This window comes from Perognathus longimembris, chromosome 19 (genome assembly GCF_023159225.1).
Source record: "Perognathus longimembris pacificus isolate PPM17 chromosome 19, ASM2315922v1, whole genome shotgun sequence".
In the NCBI taxonomy this organism is placed as follows: domain Eukaryota; kingdom Metazoa; phylum Chordata; class Mammalia; order Rodentia; family Heteromyidae; genus Perognathus; species Perognathus longimembris.
This window is the reverse complement of record NC_063179.1, coordinates 33,909,720-33,936,379: the sequence shown is the minus strand read 5'-3', so window position 1 is coordinate 33,936,379 and position 26,660 is coordinate 33,909,720. Positions and strand designations below refer to the sequence as shown.

The following is a 26,660-nucleotide window of genomic DNA, read 5'->3' as shown; positions in this document are numbered from 1 at the left end:
AAGACATTGAATAGTTCTTTTTTCCCCTTGTTAGAGAAAATCTGTAGATAGCAAAATATTTGTACTGTATTATTGTGTTGTGGCTTGATTAAAAACTGCTTTCAGAGCCCCGTGTGCTAGTTCACGCCTATATAGTTCAGACCACCCTGAACTATATATTTAGACCTTCTCTCATCAAAACAAACAAGACAAACCAAAGCAAATTGTTTAGAATTTTTAATTTTTTATTGTTATTAAAAAGGTGATATACAGAGGGGTTATAGTTACATAAGTCAGGTAAAGAGTCTTTTTGGACAATGTTACCCCTTCCCTTGCCCTTTCCCAGTTTTTCCCTCCCATCCCCACCCACAAATTGCTCACTGTGTCATCAACTTTCATGACTAGTCACTAGAAGAAACTGTGTGGTAAAACTTGTTAGTACATTTGTGTAGCTGGTAGATAGTGAAATTATATCTCTCTACAGTACTGTTACTATGTAGAACAAGCAAGACATTTCTTTTCTTTTTTTCATTTCAATGAATATTATTTTATATGATCAGATGCACGTAGGTATTGTGTCTTTGTGTTCCTCTTCTAAGAGCCACTCGCCTTTGGTCTCACTGCATGTTAATGCCTGGAGTCCTGTATAATTTATCATGTCCCAGTGTATTTTAAGTCTAACTTCCACATATGAGGGAAAACATGAGCCATTTGTGTCTCTGAGCTTGGCTTACCTCATGTAAGACATTTCTTTAGGTATGTCCAAAGCTTTGTTTCTAGTGAAGAATTGGTATACATAAATTTCTAAGACAATGAGAGTCAAGCAACCGATTTCATTGTTTTTTTTTTTTGTAAAACTTGGATGCTAAGGGGCTCTAAAGTAAATTCATCCTTTAACTCTCATATTTTGTATTATGCTTCAAGACCTACATATTCTCCTCTCTCTCTCTCTCTCACACACACACACATTTATTGTAAAGGCAATGAACAGAGGTGTTACAGTTACATAACTAAGGTAATAAATACATTTCTTTTTAAACACTGCTACCTCCTCCCTCCTTTGCCCCCTTACCTTCCCCCCACCCCCAGATTGTAAAGTTCACTTCCAACATAGTGTCTAGTGAGTATCATTGTTGCATTAGTTTATCCTGTGTCCTGCTGTTTCTGTGATTCCCTTTCCCTTCCCCAGATCAGATAAGATTACAGACAAGACAAAGGGTACAGAAAACTAAAACAGAAAGAAAAAACAAAATAAAATAACTGCATACAGGACATAATAAGTACATCTTATTTCCAATTTTTGGAGTTCATTGATATACTTCATTATGCACTTCATTATGTACTTCCTATGCACTTGAGCTAGTATGATCCCCTGCTAAGACTATCATAGACATATTCTAGCTATTACAAATGTGAGAAACCATGCAACCTATATTTCTTTGGGCCTGGCTTGCTTCACTTAACATAATTTTTTTCCAGGATACCCACATATTCTTGTTTGTACTTTCCCTCTGGCATTAGAAACTTAGTTTCTTTGTTGTTTTGTATGTGTATTTTCTTATGTTACTGTGTGTACTTACTATGAGGGTTGTTAAGTCATACATGTATAGGCAATCTTTTCTTGCTTTGTCTTTATCTAAAGATGTCTGAAGGATGGTTCTTCTTATGAAATTACTGTATCATTTTGAACTTTCTATGTTCTTCTCATCTATCACCTACAGGAATTATTTGGATAATTTTGGAAGCCAGGAATTGTAGGGTGATCCCACTGTACCTAACAGCCACCTAAGACTTTTTTTCTATATAATACCGCTTGCTGTACAGTGACAGGATAATAATAAGAGTAAACAACAACAAAAAATGTCAATTTCAAGACCCTGGGGCAAAAAGGATTTATCTATATAAACTCTTGGAAGTCTTATTATTGAAAAGAATGAGAGATCCAGCTACATATAGTAGACTGTACACATTGCATCATTAAAGGAATGTACTTAAAACACTGGGAGATAATTTTTTTCTCTTAGTAACCAGGAGGGGAAAGTAGCTGTGCTTTAAAATGCTAGTTTAGCAGCATTTGTCATATTATGAATTATATTATGCATTATTATTAGTCAATGCCATGGACCTCCCCCTAAATTGTCTACTATGATTGGGAGCACATGAGCTGCCCCAATGCCAAGACTCTACCAAAGGGAATAACATCTATCCATTTCACCAAAGTGCACAAATCTGTTTATTTCTCAGAATTGGCCAAATGTAATGTCTGAAGTATGATCTAAAGTATGAAGTAGACTGTGGGAGACACTTCCCTGATGTCTGGGATCCCCTGCTCACAATGGAGTCCACTCAGACAACAGTCCCATGGTTCAGTTTTGTGTAGTGGCTCTGTCTACAGGGTGTGCTCACTGCCTCATTTCACTTCATCTCAAATCATTTTTAAATTTGGAAAACTCCATACACTTCTTTGAGAACAGCCTGTACAATGCATGCCAAGCCTCTGGTTTCAAAGTTCATCTATTTTTGAGGTATTTGACTGGACAAAAGGTTGCAACATATCTTTCACGGCAGGGAAAGTGTAATTTTCCATGGTTTTATGATGTTTTGAAATGGCTGAAGTGTTTTCCCCTTAAAATTTCCATAAATAAATAACTTTTACCAGTGATATAAACATCATTTTGAGATGTCTTGGCAGAAAATTTCAAAGAAGAACTCTTTTCCCTCTTCTCATCATCTAGCCTCCATCTTCATCATCAGTGTGTACTCCAAGAGCAAAGGAATTAGAGACCTCCGGGGTAAAATCCAGAACTTGTATGTTTGGATTCAAGGTATGGAAAGTTTTAACTCTAGTTAAACAAAGTTAAGCTTATGCGATTATAACATAAACCACTCTTGTATCACTTAATATTATATATGTTTCAGCAAACACCTGGGAGAAGAGCTTTGTGTCTGAGCTTTCCAAATCCCTGTAGGGACCTGCCATGTTTTCTTGATTGCGTCTGCATCTCTTATCCAGGTACCTTCCAGCAGACTGGCTGGCCTCCCGCCTAAAGATAACATGCCTTTCAAATTTGTCAGAGCAACTCCGTACAAATGACTTTAATTTCTTGCACAATCTACACCCCCCCCCCGTGGACTACTGGCCAGTTGTTGGTGTATATTTTTGTGTACTTTGCTCAAACTTGATCAGTGTGGATGTGGACCTACCACATGTGGATGTGGACTTAGCTTCCCAACGAGAAGCAAATGGCACTGAAGCTTGTGTAGGAACAAGTGCACGCGTTAAGCCTTGTCTTTCTGTGATCTTAAACGTTTGGACTCGCAGGCTGGGGCGGGGGGGGGGGGGGGGGGGGTGAAACAGTTTCTGGGACCCCGTTCAGGGTCTTTGATAGACTTGGTCTATCAAGGAGTGGCCTAATTTTTCTTTGTCAATGTTCAGTGTGTGTCTTCTTGAGCGTGTCCATCACCATTTCTCTGCCCTGTTGATCTCGTGCCTTTTCTTCCGGCTGTCACTACATTCCGGGGTCTGTGAGGCAAACATCTGTGGGCTTGGGTCTGCACCCCCGTTCCCGCGGGGCTCTCGATCCCGACTGGCCCGGCCGGCCCTCGGCCCCCGGCCCCCAGGACTCGCTCCGTTCCGCGCATCGCCTCCTCTCCTCGCTTAGGACCGTCTGTCGAGTGGCTTCCCCGCGAGTCTCCCGCCCGCTCCCCACGCCCGGCGCGCGGGAGAGCCTGTGGTCCCGTCCACGGCCATCCCCGCTCCTGGGCCTGGACTGCTGGACAGGGGTCCGTCCCGCGTCCGCCCGTCCCGTCCCGGCCTCGGATCCGGCAGGAACTTTCTCGCCGCTCCGGGCGGAGTGAGACCGGTGAGTGCGGGGCGAGCGGGGCGAGCGGGCGCAGGCCGTGGCGGGGCGCTGGGCGGGGTGGGCGCGCGGGCCGCCGGCGGGCGGGGGGGGGGCGTCGCGGGCCGCCCTGCCCTATAAGGGGCCGAGCCGCCTCTGCCGCCGGGCGGGTGCCGGGCGGACCGCGGCGGCGGCGGCGGCGGCGGCGGCTGCGATTGGCTCAGGCGCCCCATCCGGGGACTGGGCTCGGCGCTGCTCGTTCGCCCTAAAGGTACCAATATGGCGGAGGTGAGCAGGGAAACCGGGCAGGAGCGGCCGGGTGGGAGCGGGCGCCCGGCCTCCCTCTGCAGCCCCCGGGGTTAGCCTAGGGGGTCCGGGGCTCCTCCCGCGGCTCCCCAGGAGGCTGCGCGGCGGCGCGGGGGGCGCGGGGCGGCGACGGGCGGCGGCGGGGCCGGCCGGGGGGGCGGGAGCGGGCGCGGGAGCGGTCTCCCTCTGGGACTAGGCCGCGGTGGCTCCGACCCCGGCCGGGTCGGGCGACGGGGTTCGGGCGGAGGCGGCGGCCGGCAGCAGCGAGCCCTGACCTGGAGGCTGGCGCAATGCCGGGTCCCCGGGAGGTGACGCGGGCCGCCGGCGCCTCCTCCCCGGGCCGGGGTGGGTGGAAACCCGCCGAGCACCCCCCTCCGCGGACGGATTGCAAAGCGGGGAGCGGGCTGCGCCACTGCTCTGCGGGAGGAGTGCCCGGTGTCCCCCCAGCCCGCCGGGCCCGGGCCGCGCCCCCGAGGAGCTGCACGCCCCACTTTGCTCCGGGCTCGGAGGCCAGCGGGTTGCGCGGCCGCCGGGCTTCGCGGGAGAAGAGCGCGACTCCCCGCCCCGCAGCCCGGGAGGTGCGGGCGTCCCCGGGACGAAGGCGCGGACCCCACCCCCCAACTCCCTCTCGGGGAGAGCGGGCTCGTAGTCCCTCGTGCCTCTGCACTGGGGAGGGAGGCCGGGCGAGCCGCTGTCCGGGCCGTCCCCCCGGGGCTGGTGAGCCAGGGGAGGGGGCTGCCGGGGTCCCGCGGCCAGAGCTGGATGGAACGAGGGGAGCTGGCGGGCGGGGAGAGGCTGAACACTCTGGAAGCATCCAGCATCGCCGGGACCGAGGGGCCCAGTCTTTGGTATCGGAAAGGGCGGGAGGAGGAGGCGGGGATGCGGGGGGGGGGGTGTCTTGCGCTTCGGTTTGGCGACTAGTGCCCGGTCCTAGGTGGCCTACGCTCGGGACAGGGGACAGCCCTCGAGTTAGGGCTCCTGCCTCCCCACCCCAGGCTGGGTAGGCTGGATCTCGGAGGACGAGATCCTTCCAGAACTACGTATTGCGTTTCGAGGAGTTGCCTGGGGCCTCGGAGAGCCGGGTGGGATTTGTGGGGGGGGGGGCGGCGGAACTCTCAAGATGCCAAGGGTGGGATGGGGGGGGGTGGGGACTGATGCGGCGGGCCGGGCGCTCTGGGTTCTGCTTCTCCGCTTTTGTAACTTGCCGAGTTCCAAGCCGAGGCCGGGAGTTGCGTTTCGACTCCGGCCTTCGTCCCGGGTTCTGCGCGTCGGGACGCTGGGGACTGGGGAGGAAGGCGAGGCAGCCAAGAGGGGGCCCGAAAGGGGCCGGAGCGAGCGGAGCGGAGCTGCGTCTTCCACTTTTTGGCAGCTGCCTGGGAGCGCTCGGCTCCGCCCCCCTGCGCCCTGTTGCCGGCGCTGCCTCTCTCCCGGCTGCGCGATCTAACCTCACGTTCTCTCGCTCTCTTTCTCTCCTAGGCTTCTTTTGGAAGTTCGAGCCCAGGTTTGTCCTACTTTCTTACCTCTTCGTTGGGCCCCGGAGGGGAATGGGGGTTCAGAGCTGTGTGGTTAGAGGATTCCGCGCGGAACTTTTATCCTGCGAGCTTTCTCCTCGTTGAGTTTTGAGAGTCTCCCTGCATGTGGTAGAGTTGTTCTGGGAAGGGACAGTTAGTTGTGCCATTCTTTCTCTTTTTCCCTCCTTGCATGTCGGAAAGAAACCAACAAACCTCAATAACCCCTTGTTACAGACTGTTGACCACCAAGTCTTTTAAGTTATGTTTCTGATTCTCACCTATGTTGTTATTGTTGTTGTTTTATCCCAAGCCCCAAACACTGAAATCCCAAATCAGCTTTCTACTAATTCTAGTGCATTCTGTTTTAATTTTGGATTGTTTGACAAATTGACCTTTTGTCAGAACTTTGAGACTGTAGTTTCGATTGTTAACTATAACACCCATCTCCTCTTGTCTCTTTTTCACGGAGCAGTGTCTATATAGATTGTTAAAACTGAAAATTGAGTTAGTTAAAGCTACCATAATTTAAAAAGTAACCTACAATAAAAAGTAACCTACAAATTTTACACGTTTAGCACAGAAAGTGATGGTACAGGATTTTTGAGGGAAGACCACCTTAAGTGTGTCTTAACTTTTTGAGGTCAGAAACTCTGGTCAGGCTCTGATAAAAATTAGAGACTCCTTTCCTGAGTTCTGCTCATAGGCCGGCATGTAGGATCCTTGAAGCCAGTCTGTGGTGATGACTTGTCCTCATCTGCTAAAATGTAAAAATACCTTTGCTTCAGTTTCTCTTCTGCTTTCTAGCTCTCCTCTTGGCTAACTTTTCCATCTCACAGGCTCCAGGAAAAGCACCTTTACTCTAGTCTACCTCCCATATTTGACAGTGGAGGAGGTTTTTAAATTACTGTGTTGAGAGTCACCAAGTTAGCAGAATATGGATGCATCCCCAAGTCTTTCATTTTTCTTGCAATATTGCCTTTTGTATTTAGTTAACTTTTAAGGTCTTAATTATGGCATCATAAAATAATACCAGCTACAAGGGATTTATGATTATTTAAAAAGTGGCTGGGTAAATTTGTGCATTTAAAAATTGCTTTTAGGGCTGGGGATATAGCCTAGCGGCAAGAGTGCCTGCCTCGGATACACGAGGCCCTAGGTTCGATTCCCCAGCACCACATATACAGAAAACGGCCAGAAGCGGCGCTGTGGCTCAAGTGGCAGAGTGCTAGCCTTGAGCGGGAAGAAGCCAGGGACAGTGCTCAGGCCCTGAGTCCAAGGCCCAGGACTGGCAAAAAAAAAATTTGCTTTTAATTTTTTGGTTAATTTTGAGACAAACATTTCCTATGACAGTTGTCAGGGAAAGAAGATTTATGTACATGATGCCAAACATCTAGATAATAATGTAACTTTTCCATTCTGCATCATTGTCTGCATTCATAAAGTTACAATCTAAATAAAAAGCCAAAAAGGCAGTGTGGTTTCGATGTCTATGTGGATATCAGCCAAGTTTTGAAATGAATTTTAGAGCTAGAAGGGACTCATGGGTCATTTTAACCAAGCACATGTGTTTTACAAATTAAAAATTGGATCTAGATCTAGAAAGCTTCCATGACTTTCCTCAGGTTCTGAAGTCAAAGGCCTTCAGACACTTTTATTTCATCCCTGACATTTCAGCGTATCACAGAGGCTTTCAGGAGTTCTCAGAAATGAAAACTTTTGAGCTAGTTTTAAAACTTGCTTTCAGCCACATATATTTCAGCAAATGAGCAGGTAATATATTTTAGCATTAAAGAAATAATGTAAGTCACCCGTTAACTATTATTTTTAGGCTAATAGAGTTCTCCGAACTCAGAATCAGAAACTTTGAGTTATATCTTTTGTCATGGTGAAACAATTTTACCCCACTTCACTTTTGGTCATGATTTCACACTGTACTTCAGTTTAAAATGCTAAATATTAAATAGCTTAGTAAAAAAAATGGTTAAAACTTTATATTGAATATGCCACCATTCACTTCACAGATTTTAATGATACATTTCTGTTCTGCTCTTAGAGACATCATTTTAATTAAATTGGATACTAGAGTAAAACAAATGGAGCAAATCCTATTTTTCATACTATTTCATTCTCTTGGGTTTGTAATTATTTTCAGTTCTTTCAGCTTTTGGAATATCCTGTTGTTTTTATATTTCCTAGTTTTAAGATGTATAGTTTTATTAGCAAGTGTAAATTGAACAGAACTACTTGTAACAAGACTTGTTTTCCAAAACTTTCAGATACGGTTTTTCTGTATTCCCTTCACATATCCTAAGAACTTTACTAGTAATCTAAAGCAAAGTTGTAGTTGAATACCTATATGATTAATGCTGGAGATGTAGAAATACTGTTACAAATATGTATTGCCATGCTTTTTAAAAAGTGAATTCCTCTATCGCTTGTTCACAGAAACTTGTATTTGTTCTATGAAGCAAATTTTTGTTGTATTTTGTGTTTTACTTGAGAGGTAGAATTGGGGTAAAATTTATATTCTCTTCTGAAGTGTTAACCTTGATGCATAGCATATTCTTGTGAAATCTTCCTATTCATGGAAATTTATCCTTCTGACATTTTGTATTTTCTTTAAAACAAATATATTAAAGTAAGTTTGACGACTTTTCTATTTGAATATTATTTAAGTGTATCCATTTAAATCACTTAGTTGCTATTGTTAAGTGGTTTTCTCCTGGTCTGAACCCCTTGTAAAAGTTTGTAAATTACTCTGCCTTGTCCTTTTGCTGACTTAGGTATCTTTTCAGAACCATTTGGTCTTACTCTATAGCCTATCAAGTATATAGTAAATTCATTTTATAAAACTTACATATAACATTAAAAGGAACTGGCAGAAGAACACAGATTTTTATTTCTTTTGTGAATGGCCTGTGGATGTGTACAGTGATTCAGTTTGTTTCATTCCAGTTGGGTCTTTGTCTTCTGAGGATCATGATTTTGACCCCACTGCTGAGATGTTGGTCCATGACTACGATGATGAAAGAACTCTGGAAGAAGAGGAAATGATGGATGAGGGTAAAAACTTCAGTTCCGAAATTGAAGACTTAGAAAAGGTAAAACATTTATTTAGCATTTTAACACAAGTGTTTGGTAAAAATTTAGAAATTCTGTTGTACTATTTTCTAATTCACTTGAAAAGAAGATGTTTATCTTTTTTTTACCTTCGCTTAATAGATTGTCACTGATTTCATCATTATTTTGAGAGCCTATTAAGTACATTTTCATTTAAATTAAAAAATTTTTAATGCTCTTAAATTTACTTTTTAAGCTAAGGGTTGGGTGCTGATGGCTCATGCCTGTAATCCTAGCTACTCAGGCTGAGATCTGAGGATCATGGTTCAAAGCCAGCCTAGGGAAGGAAAGTCCCTGAGACTCTTTCTCCAATAAATGACTCAGAAAAAGCTGGAAGTGATTCTGTGGCTCAAGTGGTAGAGTGCTAGCCTTAAGCAAAAGAAGTTCAAGAATAGTACCCAGGCCCTGAGTTCAGGCCCCAGGACGAGAACCAAGAAGAAAAAAGAACAAGAAAAAAGTTGTATGCTAGCACAGTCAACAAAGCATATCCATTCATCTCCTAGGTGAGGAAATTGAATTATAGATAACTGTAGACCTTAAACTCAGTTCTGAATCCTACTCTAGGCCTTTTCATTATACCATACTGTTCTGTGAAGGGCCAAACAATAGTATTTAAGTAGGTACTACAGTAGATAGTGGGAAAAATCTTTATCTTTTCTTTCAAATAACTTATAATTGGTAGACTACTGTAAGAAAATTGAAAAAGCTTGACTATATTTTGAGATGCAAATTGAGTAATATCCTATCCCCTATCCTCTAGTATCTTTGAAAAAGTTGGCAGAATTGAGAGTATAACTTTTAAAACCCAGTCTGTAATTTCAAATGAATTTGTATTTGAAGTCTTCATTTATACCAGGACTATAGTGAAAAGCCTCCAGAAGGGTCATTTTGAAAAAATGTAGGATTATAGTTATCTGTAACCTTATTTGAAAATTTCTAATGGGTCAGAGTAACAGAAGCTTTCAAGAATAATATTGAACAATACTAAAGTTCTAGGTTTCTATATCTCCTCATTTTTAGAAAGAAAAGGCAATGTTACCTTCTTTGCTTACTAGTTTTATGAGGCAGGAATGAGACATTATTGCATTTCTTCATTCCTGTTAATACACAAGGAAATAGGCAGTCTTAAGGTCCTAGATTCGGTTCTTGCTCTGAACCTTTCTAAATACCTTCAACTCATTTGGTCATCGATTATGGTTACAAGAGATTCAGACATATCTCTTGTGGTGAAGACGTAGCATACTTTCCCTTGATAGCATTTGTTGTTAAGGAAAAAAACCAACAGTATAGTTTCAACATAGTATAAGAGAATGCTGATAGAATATAGCAGATGCATCTTATCCTTGTACATAACTCTCAGTAAAATACTAAAAGCTAAATTTTATTTGCTGTGTTAACCAATACTTGAGTGTGAGAAATCTGAATCTAATAGAGGTGCTAGCAGGCTGAAAAGTTTTATTTTTCCCATTTTAGGTTTTATTCCAGAGATTAATAATAGCTGTTTTGATCCATGTTTTAGACTTTTCAAATGGAAATTGACCTGGGCATGGTTGCCCAAGTCTGTAGGCCCAGCTACTTGGGAGACTGAAGTGAGCAAAATCTCTTGAATCCATGAGTTTGAGATCAGCCTGAGCAACATAGTGAGATCCTGTCTAGCAAAAAAAAAAAAAAAAAAAAGGAAAAAAAAAAGAAAGAAAAAAGAAAATGAGAGAAATAAAGAGTTTAAATGCAGTTATAGAAATGCTTAGTCCTTAGTCTTCCCAGTGCTTTTTCATTGTTTTTTTTTTTTTTTTTGGCCAGTCCTGGGCCTTGGACTCAGAGCCTGAGCACTGTCCCTGGCTTCTTCCCGCTCAAGGCTAGCACTCTGCCACTTGAGCCACAGCGCCACTTCTGGCCATTTTCTATATATGTGGTGCTGGGGAATCGAACCCAGGGCTTCATGTATACAAGACAAGCACTCTTGCCATTAGGCCATATTCCCAGCCCGATTCCCAGTGCTTTTTCTTTTGTAGTACATATTAGTAATAAAATCATTGTTTTATAATATATAGCACTAAATTTGTACATCTAGAAAAATTATCCCCTCAATGTTTTAATTTCTCTGAAAGTACTTGAACAGTTTGCTTCTGGGAAAAATTTATAAAACCTTTATGTAAATTCTAGGGAAGACTCACTAGCCCGGTCTCCGTTCAGGAGGCTCATGTTTCTGACATTGTGTAGTGGACAAGGAGCCATTTTCTAAGAGTGACTGACTTCTCTTCCTGTTTGCTTCTGTAGGAAAGCATTACTATGTAGATGTCACTATCCTTTATTAATATTTAATGAAACATGAAAATGCATAAAAGAAATAGACAAATATAAAGACTAAAGGTCATTAAAGTTTCAGAAGAAACTATTTTTTATAATGTAGTAGTTGATTTGTTAGAACAATGATTTAGATATTGGTATGTGTTGGTAGTCTTATGGACATGAAGTTAATATTTTCAACAATTATAAATTTTTTATAGTAAATATTTTGATCATTAACTACAGATAACCTGTTATTTAGTGCTTACAAATTTTTGGAATATTGTGATATAGAAAATACAATGAGTCGTCTTCTAATAGCTTTGGTGAATATAGACTTTGTATTACACAGCTAGATTTTAGCTATTAAATATACAAAATAAGATTTTGTCATATTTTCATATAACTTAATTTTTTCATATTACTGCAGAGAGGTTTTAGTAATCCCAGATTTAGATCCAAATCTTTAAAAATATTCTTACTTTTCCTGCTTAATTATATAGCTTTCCCTCAAACTTTTGCTTCTCTGCCTCAGTATCCTGGGTGCTAGGATACAGGCATGTGTGGCTGCATCCAGCTATTCTACTTTAGAAAAAAAAGGATTTAGACAGAAAATTCTATTCACATATTTCTTACATTTGGAAGAAATTGTCTCTTGACCCTGTGCTGCCCTCCCCTCACTTATTCTCCTTTTATAGCCAAGTTTCATAGACGTATATGCACTTTCTTCCTACCCATAATCCTTAGCTTGGTTTCTTCTGGCTTGATGTTAGGTCAGCAGTAATATCTGCCATATAGTAAGAACTTTTGTTTTTGTTTCATTTAAGGTTTTTTCACGCCTTGTATCACTTAGTTCTTCCTTTTTTTTTCCCCTCCTACTTGCTTCTTTCTTAGTTTACATAGTCCTGCTTTCTCCTAGTTCTGTTCCATTTTTAGTGGAAAAGTTTTGTACTTTTCATTACATTTCTCTCTCTCCCCCCCCCCCCCCCAGGGTTTTAGTTTTTGTCTTCCCATTCTGTTTGCCCTTTCTGGGTGATCTCAGTCAGGCATGTGCCTTCAACTTTCACCTTAACTTCATCATTGCCATCATGAAACCTTAAGTTTGTTTGGAGGTTTTTTTCTCCCTTAATAGTGCTATAGTTATCGAACTTCTCAGGCCAGAAACTCAGTCTTACTTAGATTCCCATGTGGCTTTCATCCCCTCCATCAAGTCATTCTTAAAGTTTGCTAAAGGAATTCATTTCTCTAGTTCAGTCTCTCATTCTTCTAGTTCCTCTAGAATATTATTTCCAAAATGTAAACTTTTTTTTAAAGATTTACCCTCTTGACTATAAGGTATTATGTCTGAGAATGTCTCTCATAAAACATAGATATCTCTCTTTTCTCACTGCCCTCTTCCTAAGTGAGCTCATCAGCTCCTGTGGCTTTAAATATCATTTGGCTGCTAATGAATGCCAGATTTATATCCTTAACCCTGCCTGATTTTTTGAGCTCCAGGCTATTGGCCAACTTGACTTTTCTACTTAGATGTCTTGTAGTTGTCTCAAACTTGTATCTTTTGCAAAGCTATTGCTTTTTTTTTTCTATTCAAAAAACCTTTTTTCCATTTTTTTTAGCATTTAAATCAGTTATTAGTAACTAATTAAGTTAATAATTAGACATCAGGAAAGGAAATCATATAAATTACATTCATAAATACAGCAAAGTAGATATAATACTGAAGAACATTGCGACTCATATATCTTGGGAATATTTAGACTTTGTGAGTCCTACAATAACTTTTTTTCTTTATTGTCAAAGTGAAGTACAGAGGCGTTACAGTTTCATACATACAGCAGTGAGTACATTTCTTATCCAACTTGTTACCTCCTCCCTCATTTTTCCCCCACCTGCCCCCTCACCACTTCCCTCTCCCCACCATGAGTTGTACACCATATAGTTTTGTTAATATTGCTGTTGCATTGGTTTGTCTTTTTATCCTTTGTCTCTTAACTTTCTTCCATTGTTCTTTTCAGTATGTTACCACTTTTCTAGGCAGTTGTTCACTTAGAAATCTGTGGGTTTCCCTTAATTCTCACATTCAGTAACCTATTCCACTTCAGAATGTATCATAGTCTATTCCCTCCCTCCCCCCCTGCAGTACTGGGGCTTGAACTCCACCTGAGCACTGTTCTTGAGCTTCTTTTTTTGCTCAAGGCTAGCACTCTACCACTTGAGCCACAGTGCCATTTCCAGCTTTTTTTGTTTATGTGGTGCTGAGGAATCGAACCCAGGGCTTCATGCAAGCTAGGCAAGCATTCTACCACTAAGCCACATTTCCAGCCCCTCATTTCTGTCTTTATCACTGCCTGAAACCAGCACAAGGGTCCTTACATGGTCTCCATATCTCTCCATCCTACCTTAAAACTTTTCTTACAGTAAAAGTAAGAAAAGCTGTCCAACATTGAAGAAGAAACTGTTGACCTTTTATGTTTCTCCAATGGCTTCCCACTGCCCTAGAAATAAAGTCTAAATTCTTTTCCCTGGCAGTGAGGCTCTCTATGATCTGTCCCTACCTCTCTTCCCATTCTCCTTTCGAGTCCTTATTCTGTTCGCCAAGCCCCAGCCATTCTAGCTTAATGGAGACCACTTCAGCCTTCATATGTATTTTTTCTTTTGCCTTGAATGCTCTTTCTAGGGTTGGCCATATCTCAGACTTTGGATCTTAGTTGAAAATCATTTTGTGTCCACCCCATTACCCTATAAAAGTGGTTCCCCAATGTTACATTACTTAAGGGTTTTTTATGTTGCCTTTGTGCTCATCAGAGCTGGCAGTTATATATATCTGTATGTTGTCAGTACTTTATCTCCCAACTGTGTTTCATACCAGCACCTAGCATAGTGGATTCTTGTCACATAGTCATTGTCATTGACAGTGATTACCCCCACTCTCACCCCCATCACAGCTCATATCTGTCAGAAATTACTTTTTTAAGACTTAGGTCAGTGTGTACCTTCTGTTTGTTTCTGTTCCATGCTTTTTTTTTTTTTTTCTGCTAGTCCTGGGGCTAGTCCCAGGGCCTGTGCTCTATTCCTGAGCCCCTCTGTGCCCAAGGCTAGTGCTCTACCACTTGAGCCACAGTGCCGTTTCCAGCCTTTTCTGTTATGTGGTACTGAGGAATCGAACCCAGGGTTTCATGCATGCTGGGCAAGCACTTTACCATTAAGCCACATTCCCAGCCCTCTTCTCTGCACTTACCAGTTTGCAGCAACAATTCCAGAACTATGTTTTACATAGTATTTTATTTGCAAACTTAGTCATTTGTCAATGGATTCCTTAAGAGCCAAAATTTCTCTTTGTAAATTTCCATATTCATAGGCAATAACCCTTACTTAGCAGAGGACCTAGAACTCAGTATATTATAAGAAGGTAGAGACCATCAGTGCATAAGTGAAAACTGCCATTTTCTTAGCTCAGAGAAGAAGTCTATTGTGAAATTTTGGAGAAATGCTACTCATAGGTGGTTAACAAAGACTGCAACACAATCTCAATAGTATAACCAGATACTGTAGCCAATGGGAATAGGCTGAAGACTAACCTGGATGCTGGTTACCTGTGCTTTGGGAGAATAACAATACATGGAGTTTTTGCCCTGGCTTGGGTAGACATATCCTGCTCATTCAGCTTAATTTGTGCTAATTCAGTTTACCCCCAAACTTGAACTGATTTCAGTCTCTAGGTAAAAACATTTTAAAAGTAGCCTGAGATTGTCACCATCTAATTAGAAAGGTATATGTTTCCTGCTGCAAACTCATGAATTAGAATTCTTTCATATTCCTTATTCTAAATTTACTTAGTGTAATTCTGTCTCCATTCAGTCAAGCAAAATGGTAAAGGCCAAATATGGGGACCTTCACCTTGGTGGGCAGTCAGAAGTTCTCTAGAAGTTACCACTGGCTCTTCTCAGCTCATGTTATGATCACCTGTGGTTGCACACTGTGTTCACATTTAGCTTCATGTGTTTTGCCTAAATGGAAAGTTAAACTAATAAACTTAAATATAAACCTCTTAATTTATAGACATAAACATCTTAGAATTACTTAACAAGCTAACCAATTCACAAGTAGACTGTTTTGAAGTTACTCGTTTGAATGATAATTATAAATAAATAGTTGTATATGCTTTCGTAGTAAAAGCAAAATACATTTTTAAAGAAATATACTGTTGTTGGGCACTGGTGGCTCATGCCTATAATCTTACCAACTCAAGAGGTTGAAACCTAAGAATTGTGGTCAGAAGCCAGCCTAGGCAGGGAAATATCCATGAGACTCTTTTCTCCAGTTAACCATCAGAATGCTGGAAGTGGATCTTTGGCTCAAGTGTTAGAATGCTAGCCTTTAGCAAAAAGAGCTCAAGGAAAGTGCCCAGGCCTTAACTTCAAGCCTCAAGTCTGCATGAAAAAGAAAAGAAAAGAAATTAACATTATCAGATAACTTCCATGGGGAAAACAGTGACTAGGTACCACTGTGAGGCACATCATAATCCAGAGAGCCCTGGTGCAAGAACTTGGGGGACTGAGGATTCAAACCCAAAACTAAGATGCAGCAGAGAATAATATACTTTTTATCAGATGGTTATGAAAAAATAATAGGTATAATTATAAGTATATAAGTATTATATACTTTGAACATTAACATGTACATTGTACTTTGAACATGAAAATGTTCCTGGTGTTAGGAAACGTTTGAACAAGGTTTTCTTTTTTTTTTTTTTTGGCCAGTCCTGGGCCTTGGACTCAGGGCCTGAGCACTGTCCCTGGCTTCTTTTTGCTCAAGGCTAGGACTCTGCCATTTGAGCCACAGCACCACTTCTGGCCATTTTCTGTATATGTGGTGCTGGGGAATCGAACCCAGGGCCTCATGTATATGAGGCAGGCACTCTTGCCACTAGGCCATATCCCCAGCCCCTTGAACAAGGTTTTCTTTCAGAAATAAATAACTGTACTTAATTGCATGGAAACAACCTACAGATTACTTGGATGTTATTAATTAAATATTTTTCAATGCAAATCTTTCTCATACTAATGTTGTGAAGCTAAATCAAAGATCATTACCAAAGCAAATCTTTGGGGAGTTTCTAAAAGAAAATAAGACTAATATGCTTTTGTTAATACATGAATTATATATCTGTAAGTTTGGTCCTGATTTCTAATACTAGTACAAAAAGAAAAGCTAAAACTTAGCTTTGACTGTGTTTTGACATTGTGCTGTATGGTATGGACTTAAGGGCATTGCAGATTACCTGCAGTTCAATATTGAGACATTCACTAAGTTCATGTTTGTATCCTTGCTTGAATAGGAAGGAAACATGCCTCTAGAAGATTTACTGGCATTTTATGGCTACGAACCTACCATTCCAACAGTTACAAATTCCAGTGCAAATAGCTCCCCAAGTGAACTTGCAGATGAACTACCGGATATGACACTAGACAAAGTAAGTACAAGCATTTGAAAGAAAAATTTGTGCTCCATTACTTAGACTGTTTATTAGAGTTTCCTTTGTTTAAAGCGTTTTGCAGTTTTGAAATATAAAGTTCTTATTGACCCATAGCTTTCTCATTTTGATGACTGTTTGGCTTTGATCACAGTAAGAGTAATAGTAGCAGCTTCTTCATACTTTGCATACATAATGTTCTTCTGTATATTTTTCATTTTTCCTGTTTTAAGATACTGTATTTAAGCTTAGTTTTACTTCTTTGGATCTTTAAACACATGAATGTTTTAATACATCTCCCAGAAGCTTGGCTTAGTGGTGGGAGAAAAACATTTCTGTTTTGACAGGCTCTGGATTTGACAGTAGGCAAGGCCATGGTAACCTCTCTCTAACATAGGCTGGTTATGCAGAGGTTTGCTCACTCCCAGTTGAGTAAAATCACACACATAGTCTTGGCTCTGTTGACAAATCCCTGGAAAGCTTTCCTTGCCTTTCAGGGCTCAGGGAGAGGAAGCCACATCTTAGAACTTCTTCCTGTGAGTTATATTCCCATTTTTCAATCAAGTGTTGTATTAAAACTTATAGACCTTACTTAATCTCCATGGTCATTCAGTAGTGAGTGCCTGCTGTGTAACAGGCACAAGGATGACTACATTTAGCATAAAAAATAATTTAGCTAGTTGCTGGTGGGCTCACACCTGTAATCTAGCTACTCAAGAGGACAAGATCTGAGGATTGTGATTCAAAGTCAGTCCAGTCAGGAAAGTTCATGAAGCTCTTACCTCCAGTTAACCACCAAAAAGCCAGAAGTAGATTAAATATCAAATTGTAAAGTATCAGCTTTGAGTGGAAAAAACTCAGGCACAGCACTCAGGCCCTGAATTCAAGCTCCTAGACTGGCAAAAGACCACAAACCAAAACCAAACCAAACAACAACCAACCCCACCACCCCCAACTTAGTTCAAATTTTCTTTTTAAAAGTTGTACCTTTAGCTGGGTGCTGGTGGCTCATACCTGTAATCCTGTCTACTCAGGAGACTGAGATCTGAGGATCCTGGTTCAAAGCCACCTCCAGCAGAAAAGTCTGTGAGACTCTTATCTCCAATTAGCCACCAGAAAACCAGAAGTGGAGTTGTGGCTCAAAGTGGTAGAGCCCTAGCCTTGAGCAAAAGGGCTCAGTAACAATACCTAGGCCCCAGGACCAACAACAAAAGTATCTTTAGTCTGAATTGCTTTATTAGTTGAATTTTTTGTATTATTAAAAGAATATAGAAGCATTTTAAAATTTTGTTTTGTTGGCAGAAAGTGAATATAATTGTTGACCACTTACAAGTCAAATTATTTTTGTTGGCTTTGTTTGTTTTAGAAATTAGTCTTGTTGCTGGTCCCAGGCTGGCCACAAATTCCTGGGTTAAAATGATTCATCTCAGCCTTCCAGGTAGTTGGTATTTTAGTCACACACCACTGTACCAGGCTATAAGTCAGATTATTTTTGTTGTACATTCACTGAAAATTAGCCTGAAGCTTCCAGTAAGTTTTCTACATAGCAACAAATTATTATACGCCTACTAAATGTTAAATCTTTATATACATTAAGTAAATTATAGGAGAATTTTAAATTTACTTTTCAAGACCAAGAAGACATCATCTACTCCTTTTTAAATATATACATTTTAATATATATTGCATATATATTATATATATTGCCAGTCTTGGGGCTTGAACTCAGGGCCTGAGCACTGTCCCTGGCTTCTCTTTTGCTCAAGATTAGCACTCTACCTCTTGAGCCACAGAGCTGCTTCTGGCCTTCTCTGTTTATTTGGTGCTGGGGAATTAAACCCAGGGCTTCGTGCATTCTAAGCAAGCACTCTACTGCTAAGCCCTATTCCCAGCCTCATCATCTACTTCATAATTGTATTCTGGTTATAAAAATGAAAGCATGTTTCTTAGTTGACAAGATGGAATCATTTCTAATTCTACCTCTGCCTTTCTATTCTTCTAGGAGGAAATAGCAAAAGACTTACTGTCAGGTGATGATGAGGAAACTCAGTCTTCTGCAGATGATCTGACACCATCTGTGACTTCTCATGAAACTTCCGATTTCTTCCCTAGGCCTTTACGATGTAAGAAATCAAATCGTTACTAATTAATAGTAGCAGCGTAACTACATGTCTGACTACATTTTATTGTGTTCAGTACTTAAGACTATTTAAAATGTTTTGCATTGTTGATATAAAATACTAATCTGAACAAGATTATAATCTTTCTGTTTGGACAGAGGTGAATTAATAGACTTTAAAAATTTAAATGTTCACTTAGTTTTACAAGGTTGTCTGCTTTCTTTATCAAGGTTTTGCTGTTGTTCTGGTAACATTTGTTACTATAGTTAACCATGGATTTTTATAGATAAATTTTTTTTTTTTGCCAGTCCTGGGCTTGGACTCAGGGCCTGAGCACTGTCCCTGGCTTCTTTTTGCTCAAGGCTAGCCCTCTGCCACTTGAGCCACAGCGCCACTTCTGGCCGTTTTCTATATATGTGGTGCTGGGGAATCAAACCCTGGGCTTCATTTATACGAGGCAAGCACTCTTGCCACTAGGCCATATTCCCAGCCCCAGATAATTTTTTTAATAGCCCTTGTTTATCAGATTTTGAAAACTTGTCAGTGCTTAAGAAGTATTTTATTTGTAGTGATTTGTTCTTTTTCAGTCTTCTTAGTTCTTGGAGTTATTCTTTACATGGTTAACAATATAATTTAAAATGTTTTGGACTGAAATACTTATATGAAATGTCATTTATTTTTAATGATATTTTATGATAGAAATATTCATTTAACTAGTTCAAATACATGTATGCATGAATTATATGCATAAGAATAATGTTCTATGTATCTCCTTCTGGATTAGTCTAATCAGATCTCCAGTTCTTTATTCTTTTTTTAAAGTGCTGACAGTGGTTTTCTTTTACCTCCAATCTATTTAGTATACTACTAATAATAAGGATACTATGTTTCAGTAGTTTTAAGTGTCTTGTTATCTTTTTATTTTAATGATATCAATTGTGAAGATATTGTGGGTTTAGTGTACACTAGGCTAATCTCACTTCTTTATGTTTTATGAAATACAAAAGGCAAATACTACTTTTATATGCTCTTAGGTGCTACAAAATCTACTAATAAAAATCGTTGAAATTTTCTTCTTTTAAGCAAATACTACATGTGATGGTGATAAGGAATCAGAGGTTGAAGACGTTGAAACAGATAGTGGTAACTCACCTGAAGACTTGAGGAAGGTAAGTTACCACCATACACTAGTAGAGTATTTGGACTAAAGTGCCTTTGAAAAACATCTCTGACATGATTTATGATAGTTTTATTATTGCAAGATGAAATTGATTGACTTGGGATGTTTTTCAGTGTTTATTGGTAATAATAAGTGTTTTTACTTCTAAATTTTTCTATAGGAAATAATGATTGGTTTACAATATCAGGCAGAGATTCCTCCTTATCTTGGAAACTACAACAATAATGAGAAAGGTAAGGAAACCACTAGATTTTGATAATGTTTGATAGGCCAAACTACCACTAAAACTTTTATTTAAATATCTGATAACTGCTGGGTGCTGGTGGCTCACACCTGTAATCCTAGCTACTCAGGAGACTGATGAGGATTGAGGTTTGAAGCCAGCCCAGGCAGGAAAATACATGATACTCTTATCTCCACTAAATGACTCAAAAAAAAAAAAAAAAAGCTAGAAGTGGCACTGTGGCTCAAGTGATAGAGTGCTAGACTTGAACACAACAAGGCTCAAGGGCAGCGCCTATGCCCTGAGTTCAAGGACTGGCAAATAAATAAATATCTGATAACTAACATAAGCAACATAAAGGTAGATTAGGGACCAGAGGAACTTTCAGAGATATGATATTTACATCTGATTTAGGAGCAATGTATCAAAAGAATTTATGGAGTGGTTCACGTCTGTAATCTTAGCTACTTAGGAGCTTGAGACATGATGATGACAGTTCATAGCCAGCTGCTGAGCTAAAGTCTGTAAAGTCTTATCTCCACCCTGAAGCTGGAAGTGGAGCTGTGGCTCAAGTGCTGGCGTGCTAGCCTTGAGCAAAAAAAGGTCAGGGCCAGTGCTTAGGCCCAGAATTTAAACCCCAAGACACACACAGACACACACACACACACACACACACACACACGTGCACACGCATGGACACACAGACACACGCACATGCACACAATGAAGTAAGACCCTGTCTCAATAAACCAAATCAACCCAAACCAATGCTAATCATGTTATCATGAGACTCAGAGCCTCCTTAATGGTGGGTAAATTCTTGACTAGTGTACCTAGGGCCTATTTCAAAGAGTACAGAGCCTCCTGAATGTAACAAGTTGGACTGCATCTTTCTTCAGTAAATGTAAGTAAAAATTGCATCACTTCAAGTAGTGAGAATGTTAAAAGATGTAGTTTTATGAAAAGAAAACTTGAATTTCTTTTGCCCCAGAAAGAGTAGGAGGTGGAATGTAACTATACGTTGTTACTTAGAGCATTTAGTTTTTCCCCACACTTTGTGGCAGATTCCAAATATATTTGGTTTTGAGAGTGTGGAGGGGAAATGGTAGTGGTAAATAAAATACAGATATGCTTCCTAGCTGATCTTAGGAAACAGGTAGCTAAGGACTATTCCATGGACATTTATTTGGTCTTTTTACTAATGAATTGATTAATCCCTATGCAGCCACAAAGGCAAAAGCCTTGAGCTCTTTCCCAAGTCCTCCTTTCTTCCCTTTCACCATGTTAGAGTAACCTTGAGTATTATTATAGGCTTTGGCAGCTATTAACACTATTTCCCTACACTGCTTTCATAGATGGAAGACAGACAGTTCAGGAAAAGCAGACAATAGCTGATGACCTTTGCTAGCTTCTATACACCAACAGCTACACCCCACCTCCCCAAGTGTCATATATACTCAGGGAACTATCTGCTTAGCTGCCATAGGTTCTTCGGATAAAACATAATGGAGGTAATACTCTCTAAAGATTCAGGAAATAAAGGTCACTTTTTGTAAGGATTCAATTAAGGGAAATATGCCTTATTTAATTACTGTTTGATAATTTTGTTTTAATTTTTATTTGCAATTTTAATCTCTGGAAATTTCATAGAGTCACTTTGGGAATTCAAGAGAAAAAAATCCTATGTGCTTATTAAAGACTTCAGCAGGTTCTATTTACTGCTTTATGGGAAACTATATAAGATACCAGTAGGGTTTCACGATTTGATTTTAGTAGGTATGTAATACCTTCTGTTGAGTCAGTAAATCCAGTCACCAAAATAACTTCTTTAAAAAATTTCTTTGTTATTATTATAAAGGTTTTATACAGAGGGATTACAATTACATACGTAAAGAGTGCATCTCTCTCTCTCTCTCTCTCTCTCTTTCTCTCTCTCTCTTTTTGTTCAATCATGGGGCTTGAACTCAGGACCTGGGAGCTAAGCCCTTTTGCTCAAGGCTAGTACTCTTTCACTTTGAGCCACAGTGCCACTTCTGGTTTTCTGGCGGTTAATTGCAGATAAGAGTTTCACAGACTTTGTAGACAAGGCTGACTGAATTGTAATCCTCAGATCTCAGCCTTCTAAGTAGCTAGGATTACAGGTGTGAGCCACCAGCGCCCAGCAAGAATACATTTTTTTAAGACAATGTCACTCCTTCCCGTACTCTCTCCAAGTTTTCCCTCCCATCCTACAAGTTGTAAAGTTCATTTTCAATATAGTGTCCAGTGAGTACCATGGCTGTATTTGTTTACCCATGGTCCCTCTATTTCTGTGTCTCCCCTCAAAATAGCTTCTTGCTCTGACCACTGACATCTAGATAAAAAAAACATCTAGTTAAAAAGACATTTAATACTAGTAGAAGGATATACTTGCTTGACAAATTACTGGTGTCCTCAAGATTAGTTAACTTCTAATATATAGAAAAAAGGTCTATATACATTTTGAATATATTCATTATCAATGTGTTAATGGGCTTTTCTTTATCAGTGTATGAAAATGAAGACCAGTTACTTTGGCGTCCTGACGTGGTTTTGGAGAGCAAAGTTAAGGAGTACCTTATTGAGACTTCACTAAGAACTGGAAATGAGAAAACCATAGATAGGATTTCTGCAGGGACACACACAAGGGACAATGAACAGGTATACTTCAGCATCTTTTTGAATAACTGCTAACTTGCTTAATTTCAAATATTTGATTCAAATATTTCTTACATATGAATTGGTATATCTTTCTGATAGTTTTAAAAATTATTACAAAATAATTGATTTAATTAAGAAACGAATCCTAAGATCTAGAGGTAACCTGTGTATTCAACAGTTTCATGCATTTTCTTGGTGTTTTTTTTTTTTTCTGTAAATGTACATTAAATCTTATTTTAGGTAGAAGCTTATAGGGTAGAAGCTTTTAATCTTATTTTCCATTGCCAGTGAGAATTCTTTAATACCTCATTTTAATTCTATTTTTAAACATCTCATGATCTTTCAAATTTTGTGATATATTCTTTGGATTCTTGAGTCTTATTCAGGAGGAAATTAAATAATGTCCATTAAGAATGTCTAATGTGAATTTAAGAGCATTTGCTAAGTACTTGTGCCTCTGAGCTGCAGAATACTCTACTGATCATATGTTGATGTACTCATGAGTAGACTGAGCTACTTGCCACATACCATGATGGAGGTGGGAATGTTACCTGTTATAGGTGTTTGAAATCCCCAAGTTTTTCCTCTGGCATCATCCTGCCCTATTTGTGTACCTTTTTACCTCTCTCAAGGGATAGGTAGACTCAAATTTGAATTTCTAGATAACCTAAAGAAGTTGCACTGGCTGAATTTCAAAGTAGTTTTATTATTGTTTGCTAAGAAATCTCATTGGTATTTTGCATTAATAGTTCATTAAATTTAGGGCAGGGAATATGGCCTAGTGGCAAGAGTGCTTGCCTCGTATATATGAAGCCCTGGGTTCCATTCCCCAGTACCACATATATAGAAAATAGCCAAAAGTGGCGCTGTAGCTCAAGTGGCAGAGTGCTAGCCTTGAGCAAAAAGAAGCCAGGGACAGTGCTCAGACCCTGAGTCTAAGGCCCAGGACTGGAAAAAAAAAAATCTAGATTAATTTTGGGAGAATTAATAAAACATTAAATCAAAAGTACTTATACTCAAAAGTACATTATACTCAAAAGTACATCTGAGGGCTGGGAATATGCCCTACTGGCAAGAGTGCTCACCTTGTATACATGAAGCCCTGGGTTCGATTCCTCATCACCACATATATAGAAAATGGCCAGAAGTGGCACTGTGGCTCAAGTGGTAGAGTGCTAGCCTTAAGCAAAAAGAAGCCAGGGACAGTGTTCAGGCCCTGAGTCCAAGGCCCAGGACTGGCTCGCAAAAAAAAAAAGAAAGTACCTCTGACTTCACATTGACTTATCAGGTGCTTTGTTAGCAGCTGTTGAGATGATTGTGTTTTAATGTAACTGATACATTACAAAGTTTTTTCTAATATTGATCTATCCTCACCTTACTATCCTCCTGCCTTACTCTCCCAAGTGCTGGGATTACAGATGTTTACCTCCATGCCTGGCTTAGACAATATGACTGTTTTGTAAGTGCAGTTAAGTGTGAGGTGTTGGTAATTATTTTCTCTCTTTTTTTTCCTCTTAGGCATTATATGAACTTCTTAAGTGTAACCACAATGTAAAGGAAGCCATTGAAAGGTACTGCTGCAATGGAAAGGCATCTCAAGGTAAGAAACGGATGAATGAAAGAGGGAAACAATGGGATGGTCATTTGGAGATCAGAATGAGCAAAGAATTGTAAAAAAGGGATCCACTCTAAAACACTTTGGTGAGATCTATGTTCATCTTCATAGAAATATTTTTTTTTCTCCTTTTCTTAGTCTCTTTATTTTAAACATACCTGAGGTTGTTCAAATACAGATAGTTACCCCATCATCTTCATTTCCTTAAAGAAGTGGTTACAGAACAAAGCATACTCAGGGATGTCATTGTATCTAAAGCAATTAAAATGATTTGATGATTTCATTGACAAAAGAATATTTTTAATCAGATAGAAAGTTGAGAAGATTGAGGATTAATACAAATGATGTATCATATATTCCATAGAATTTATTGCAAGAAGTATATTTTTAGTGACAATGTAATAATATTTAAACAGTTAAACCATTAAAAGTTAAACAAAAAATGGATTGCATCTACCCTATTAAGTATATATAGAGTGAAAGAAATACATAGTAATATTATATAACTAGCTTGGTATAAAGTATTATAGCTGAAAATAGTGTATTTAAATTTGAAAGTTGACATAGTCTATGGAAATATTTTCCTTGTGAAAGCTGTTTCTTTGAAAAAACTATTTTAAGTTGTCAAAACTCTAAATACTTGTTTTCTGTAGTTCAAATTACTGTATATAATAGCTTTGGGAACTGGTCCCCAATATCAGTGAGTGAATCAACCCAGATATAAAGGGGAATAATAAATTAATTTCCAATTGTAGGCTGTGACCTTCTGAATACTTTCCAGGCCTTCCCCAGCTAGATTTTTAAATTCATCAGTATTAACAAGTGCTGGAAAATTTCATGAGATTTTGTATTTTGAGAACATGGCTTCAAAACATCTTACTCCCTTTATGATTCCATAGTAAAGTATACACATATGAACTTTAGTACGCATGTATTGATTATACTTTATAGTCTTTAATTAAATAACTTAGAATTTTGATGTTAGGCCAGAATAAGGCATTTTTTTAAATTTCAAAAAGAAAAATAGCCCTGTCCTCTGTCATTTTTAAACATATGCTCATTATTTTAAAAAATTAGAAAAGCAAGCATGAATTATTTAAGAAACATTAAATCCTTATCCCACAATGCAGAGGGAAACAGTGCTTACCTGTTTTCTGTTCAAGATTTGTGATATGCAAACCTTTTAATCTAATTTGAAATACTTGGGTGTGTTTGTATACTTGAGTACATATGTATGTGCATGAAAGAGGAGAAAACATACAGAAAATCAATATTTCACATAAAAGAGATTTCAGGCCATTGGAATTTTGTTTTCTTTTTAGAAGAAATGACTGCCTGGACAGAAGAAGAATGCCGAAGCTTTGAACACGCACTCATGCTTTATGGAAAAGATTTTCATCTTATACAGAAGAATAAGGTAAGTCATATAACTTAGTACAGAGAACTTGCTTACTACTTGTAGTGAATATAAGCAATTAGTCATTCAAATAGAAAAAAGAAAGCCAACTATTTGTTAACATTCCTTGCTTTTAACATTTCTACTATTCTAAACATGATTGGAATTTGTTTATAGATGCCACAGCCTTCTTCTGGGATGGCTGATAATATAGTTACATATCTTTTGACATAGCAATTATATTCTACTCACAGAAATGTAATTACCATATTTTTCAGGAAATGTTTTCCCCTCAATTATCACTTTCCAATCTAGTCAGAAGGTTTTTGTTTGTTTATCCTCCAAGCAGTAAGAACTGTAGTTGCTAATAAACCAACAAAAAAGAAAAAGAAAGATCATCACTAAAAGGAACTTAAGATGTAAGTGTGTACTAGATTGATTTTTTTTTTTAAGATGCATGTCCAGTTGTAGCACCATTTATGGTGCTGGGACATTGACTTGCCTTTACTCCAACTGACCACTTTTGTGCCTATATTCCCAGGCTCTTCTCTTCTATAAACTTATTTTGTTATTTTTCCTCAGTACAACACTTGATTACTGTGAAATTAGGTAGTGTCATATTTTTGACATTTCTTACAGTATTGTGTTGAATCTTTGCTTTTCCATACAGAATTAGTTTTAAGTAGCTGCAAAATTAACTTCTGGGGTTTTCATGGGGATTGCACTGAGTCTGTATATCAAGATGGGAAGAAATGACATCTTAGTAATAATCAGTCTTCCTCTTGATGAACATAGAACATCTTTCTATTTATTTTAATTCTTCTTAGATAACTTTAATCAGAGGTTGATAGATTTCCCCACATAGATCTTGCATGTACTTTAGTAGGGGGTATTAATATAAGTAGTATTATGTTTTCAATTTCAAATTTCAGT

At 39.4% G+C, this 26,660-nt stretch overlaps 1 protein-coding gene across 5 annotated transcripts in view; it reads left to right on the top strand.

The window, feature by feature from the left end:
* Positions 1-2,557: 2,557 nt before the first annotated feature.
* Mier3 (MIER family member 3) overlaps positions 2,558-26,660 on the top strand; it is a 30,852-nt gene continuing 6,749 nt past the window's right edge. Inside the window, exons 1-10 of one of the 5 annotated variants that reach the window (XM_048368072.1) lie at positions 3,614-3,842; positions 5,601-5,625; positions 8,591-8,736; positions 16,380-16,514; positions 18,517-18,637; positions 19,718-19,803; positions 19,975-20,047; positions 22,565-22,716; positions 24,235-24,316; positions 25,654-25,748. In XM_048368072.1, coding sequence (XP_048224029.1) covers positions 8,638-8,736; positions 16,380-16,514; positions 18,517-18,637; positions 19,718-19,803; positions 19,975-20,047; positions 22,565-22,716; positions 24,235-24,316; positions 25,654-25,748 — 843 coding nt within the window. In that variant the 5' untranslated portion in view covers positions 3,614-3,842; positions 5,601-5,625; positions 8,591-8,637. Of the gene's footprint in view, positions 2,805-3,613; positions 3,843-4,011; positions 4,107-5,600; positions 5,626-8,590; positions 8,737-16,379; positions 16,515-18,516; positions 18,638-19,717; positions 19,804-19,974; positions 20,048-22,564; positions 22,717-24,234; positions 24,317-25,653; positions 25,749-26,660 lie in introns of those variants that run through there. The other 4 variants (XM_048368071.1, XM_048368070.1, XM_048368069.1 and 1 more) reach the window with 4 other exon arrangements.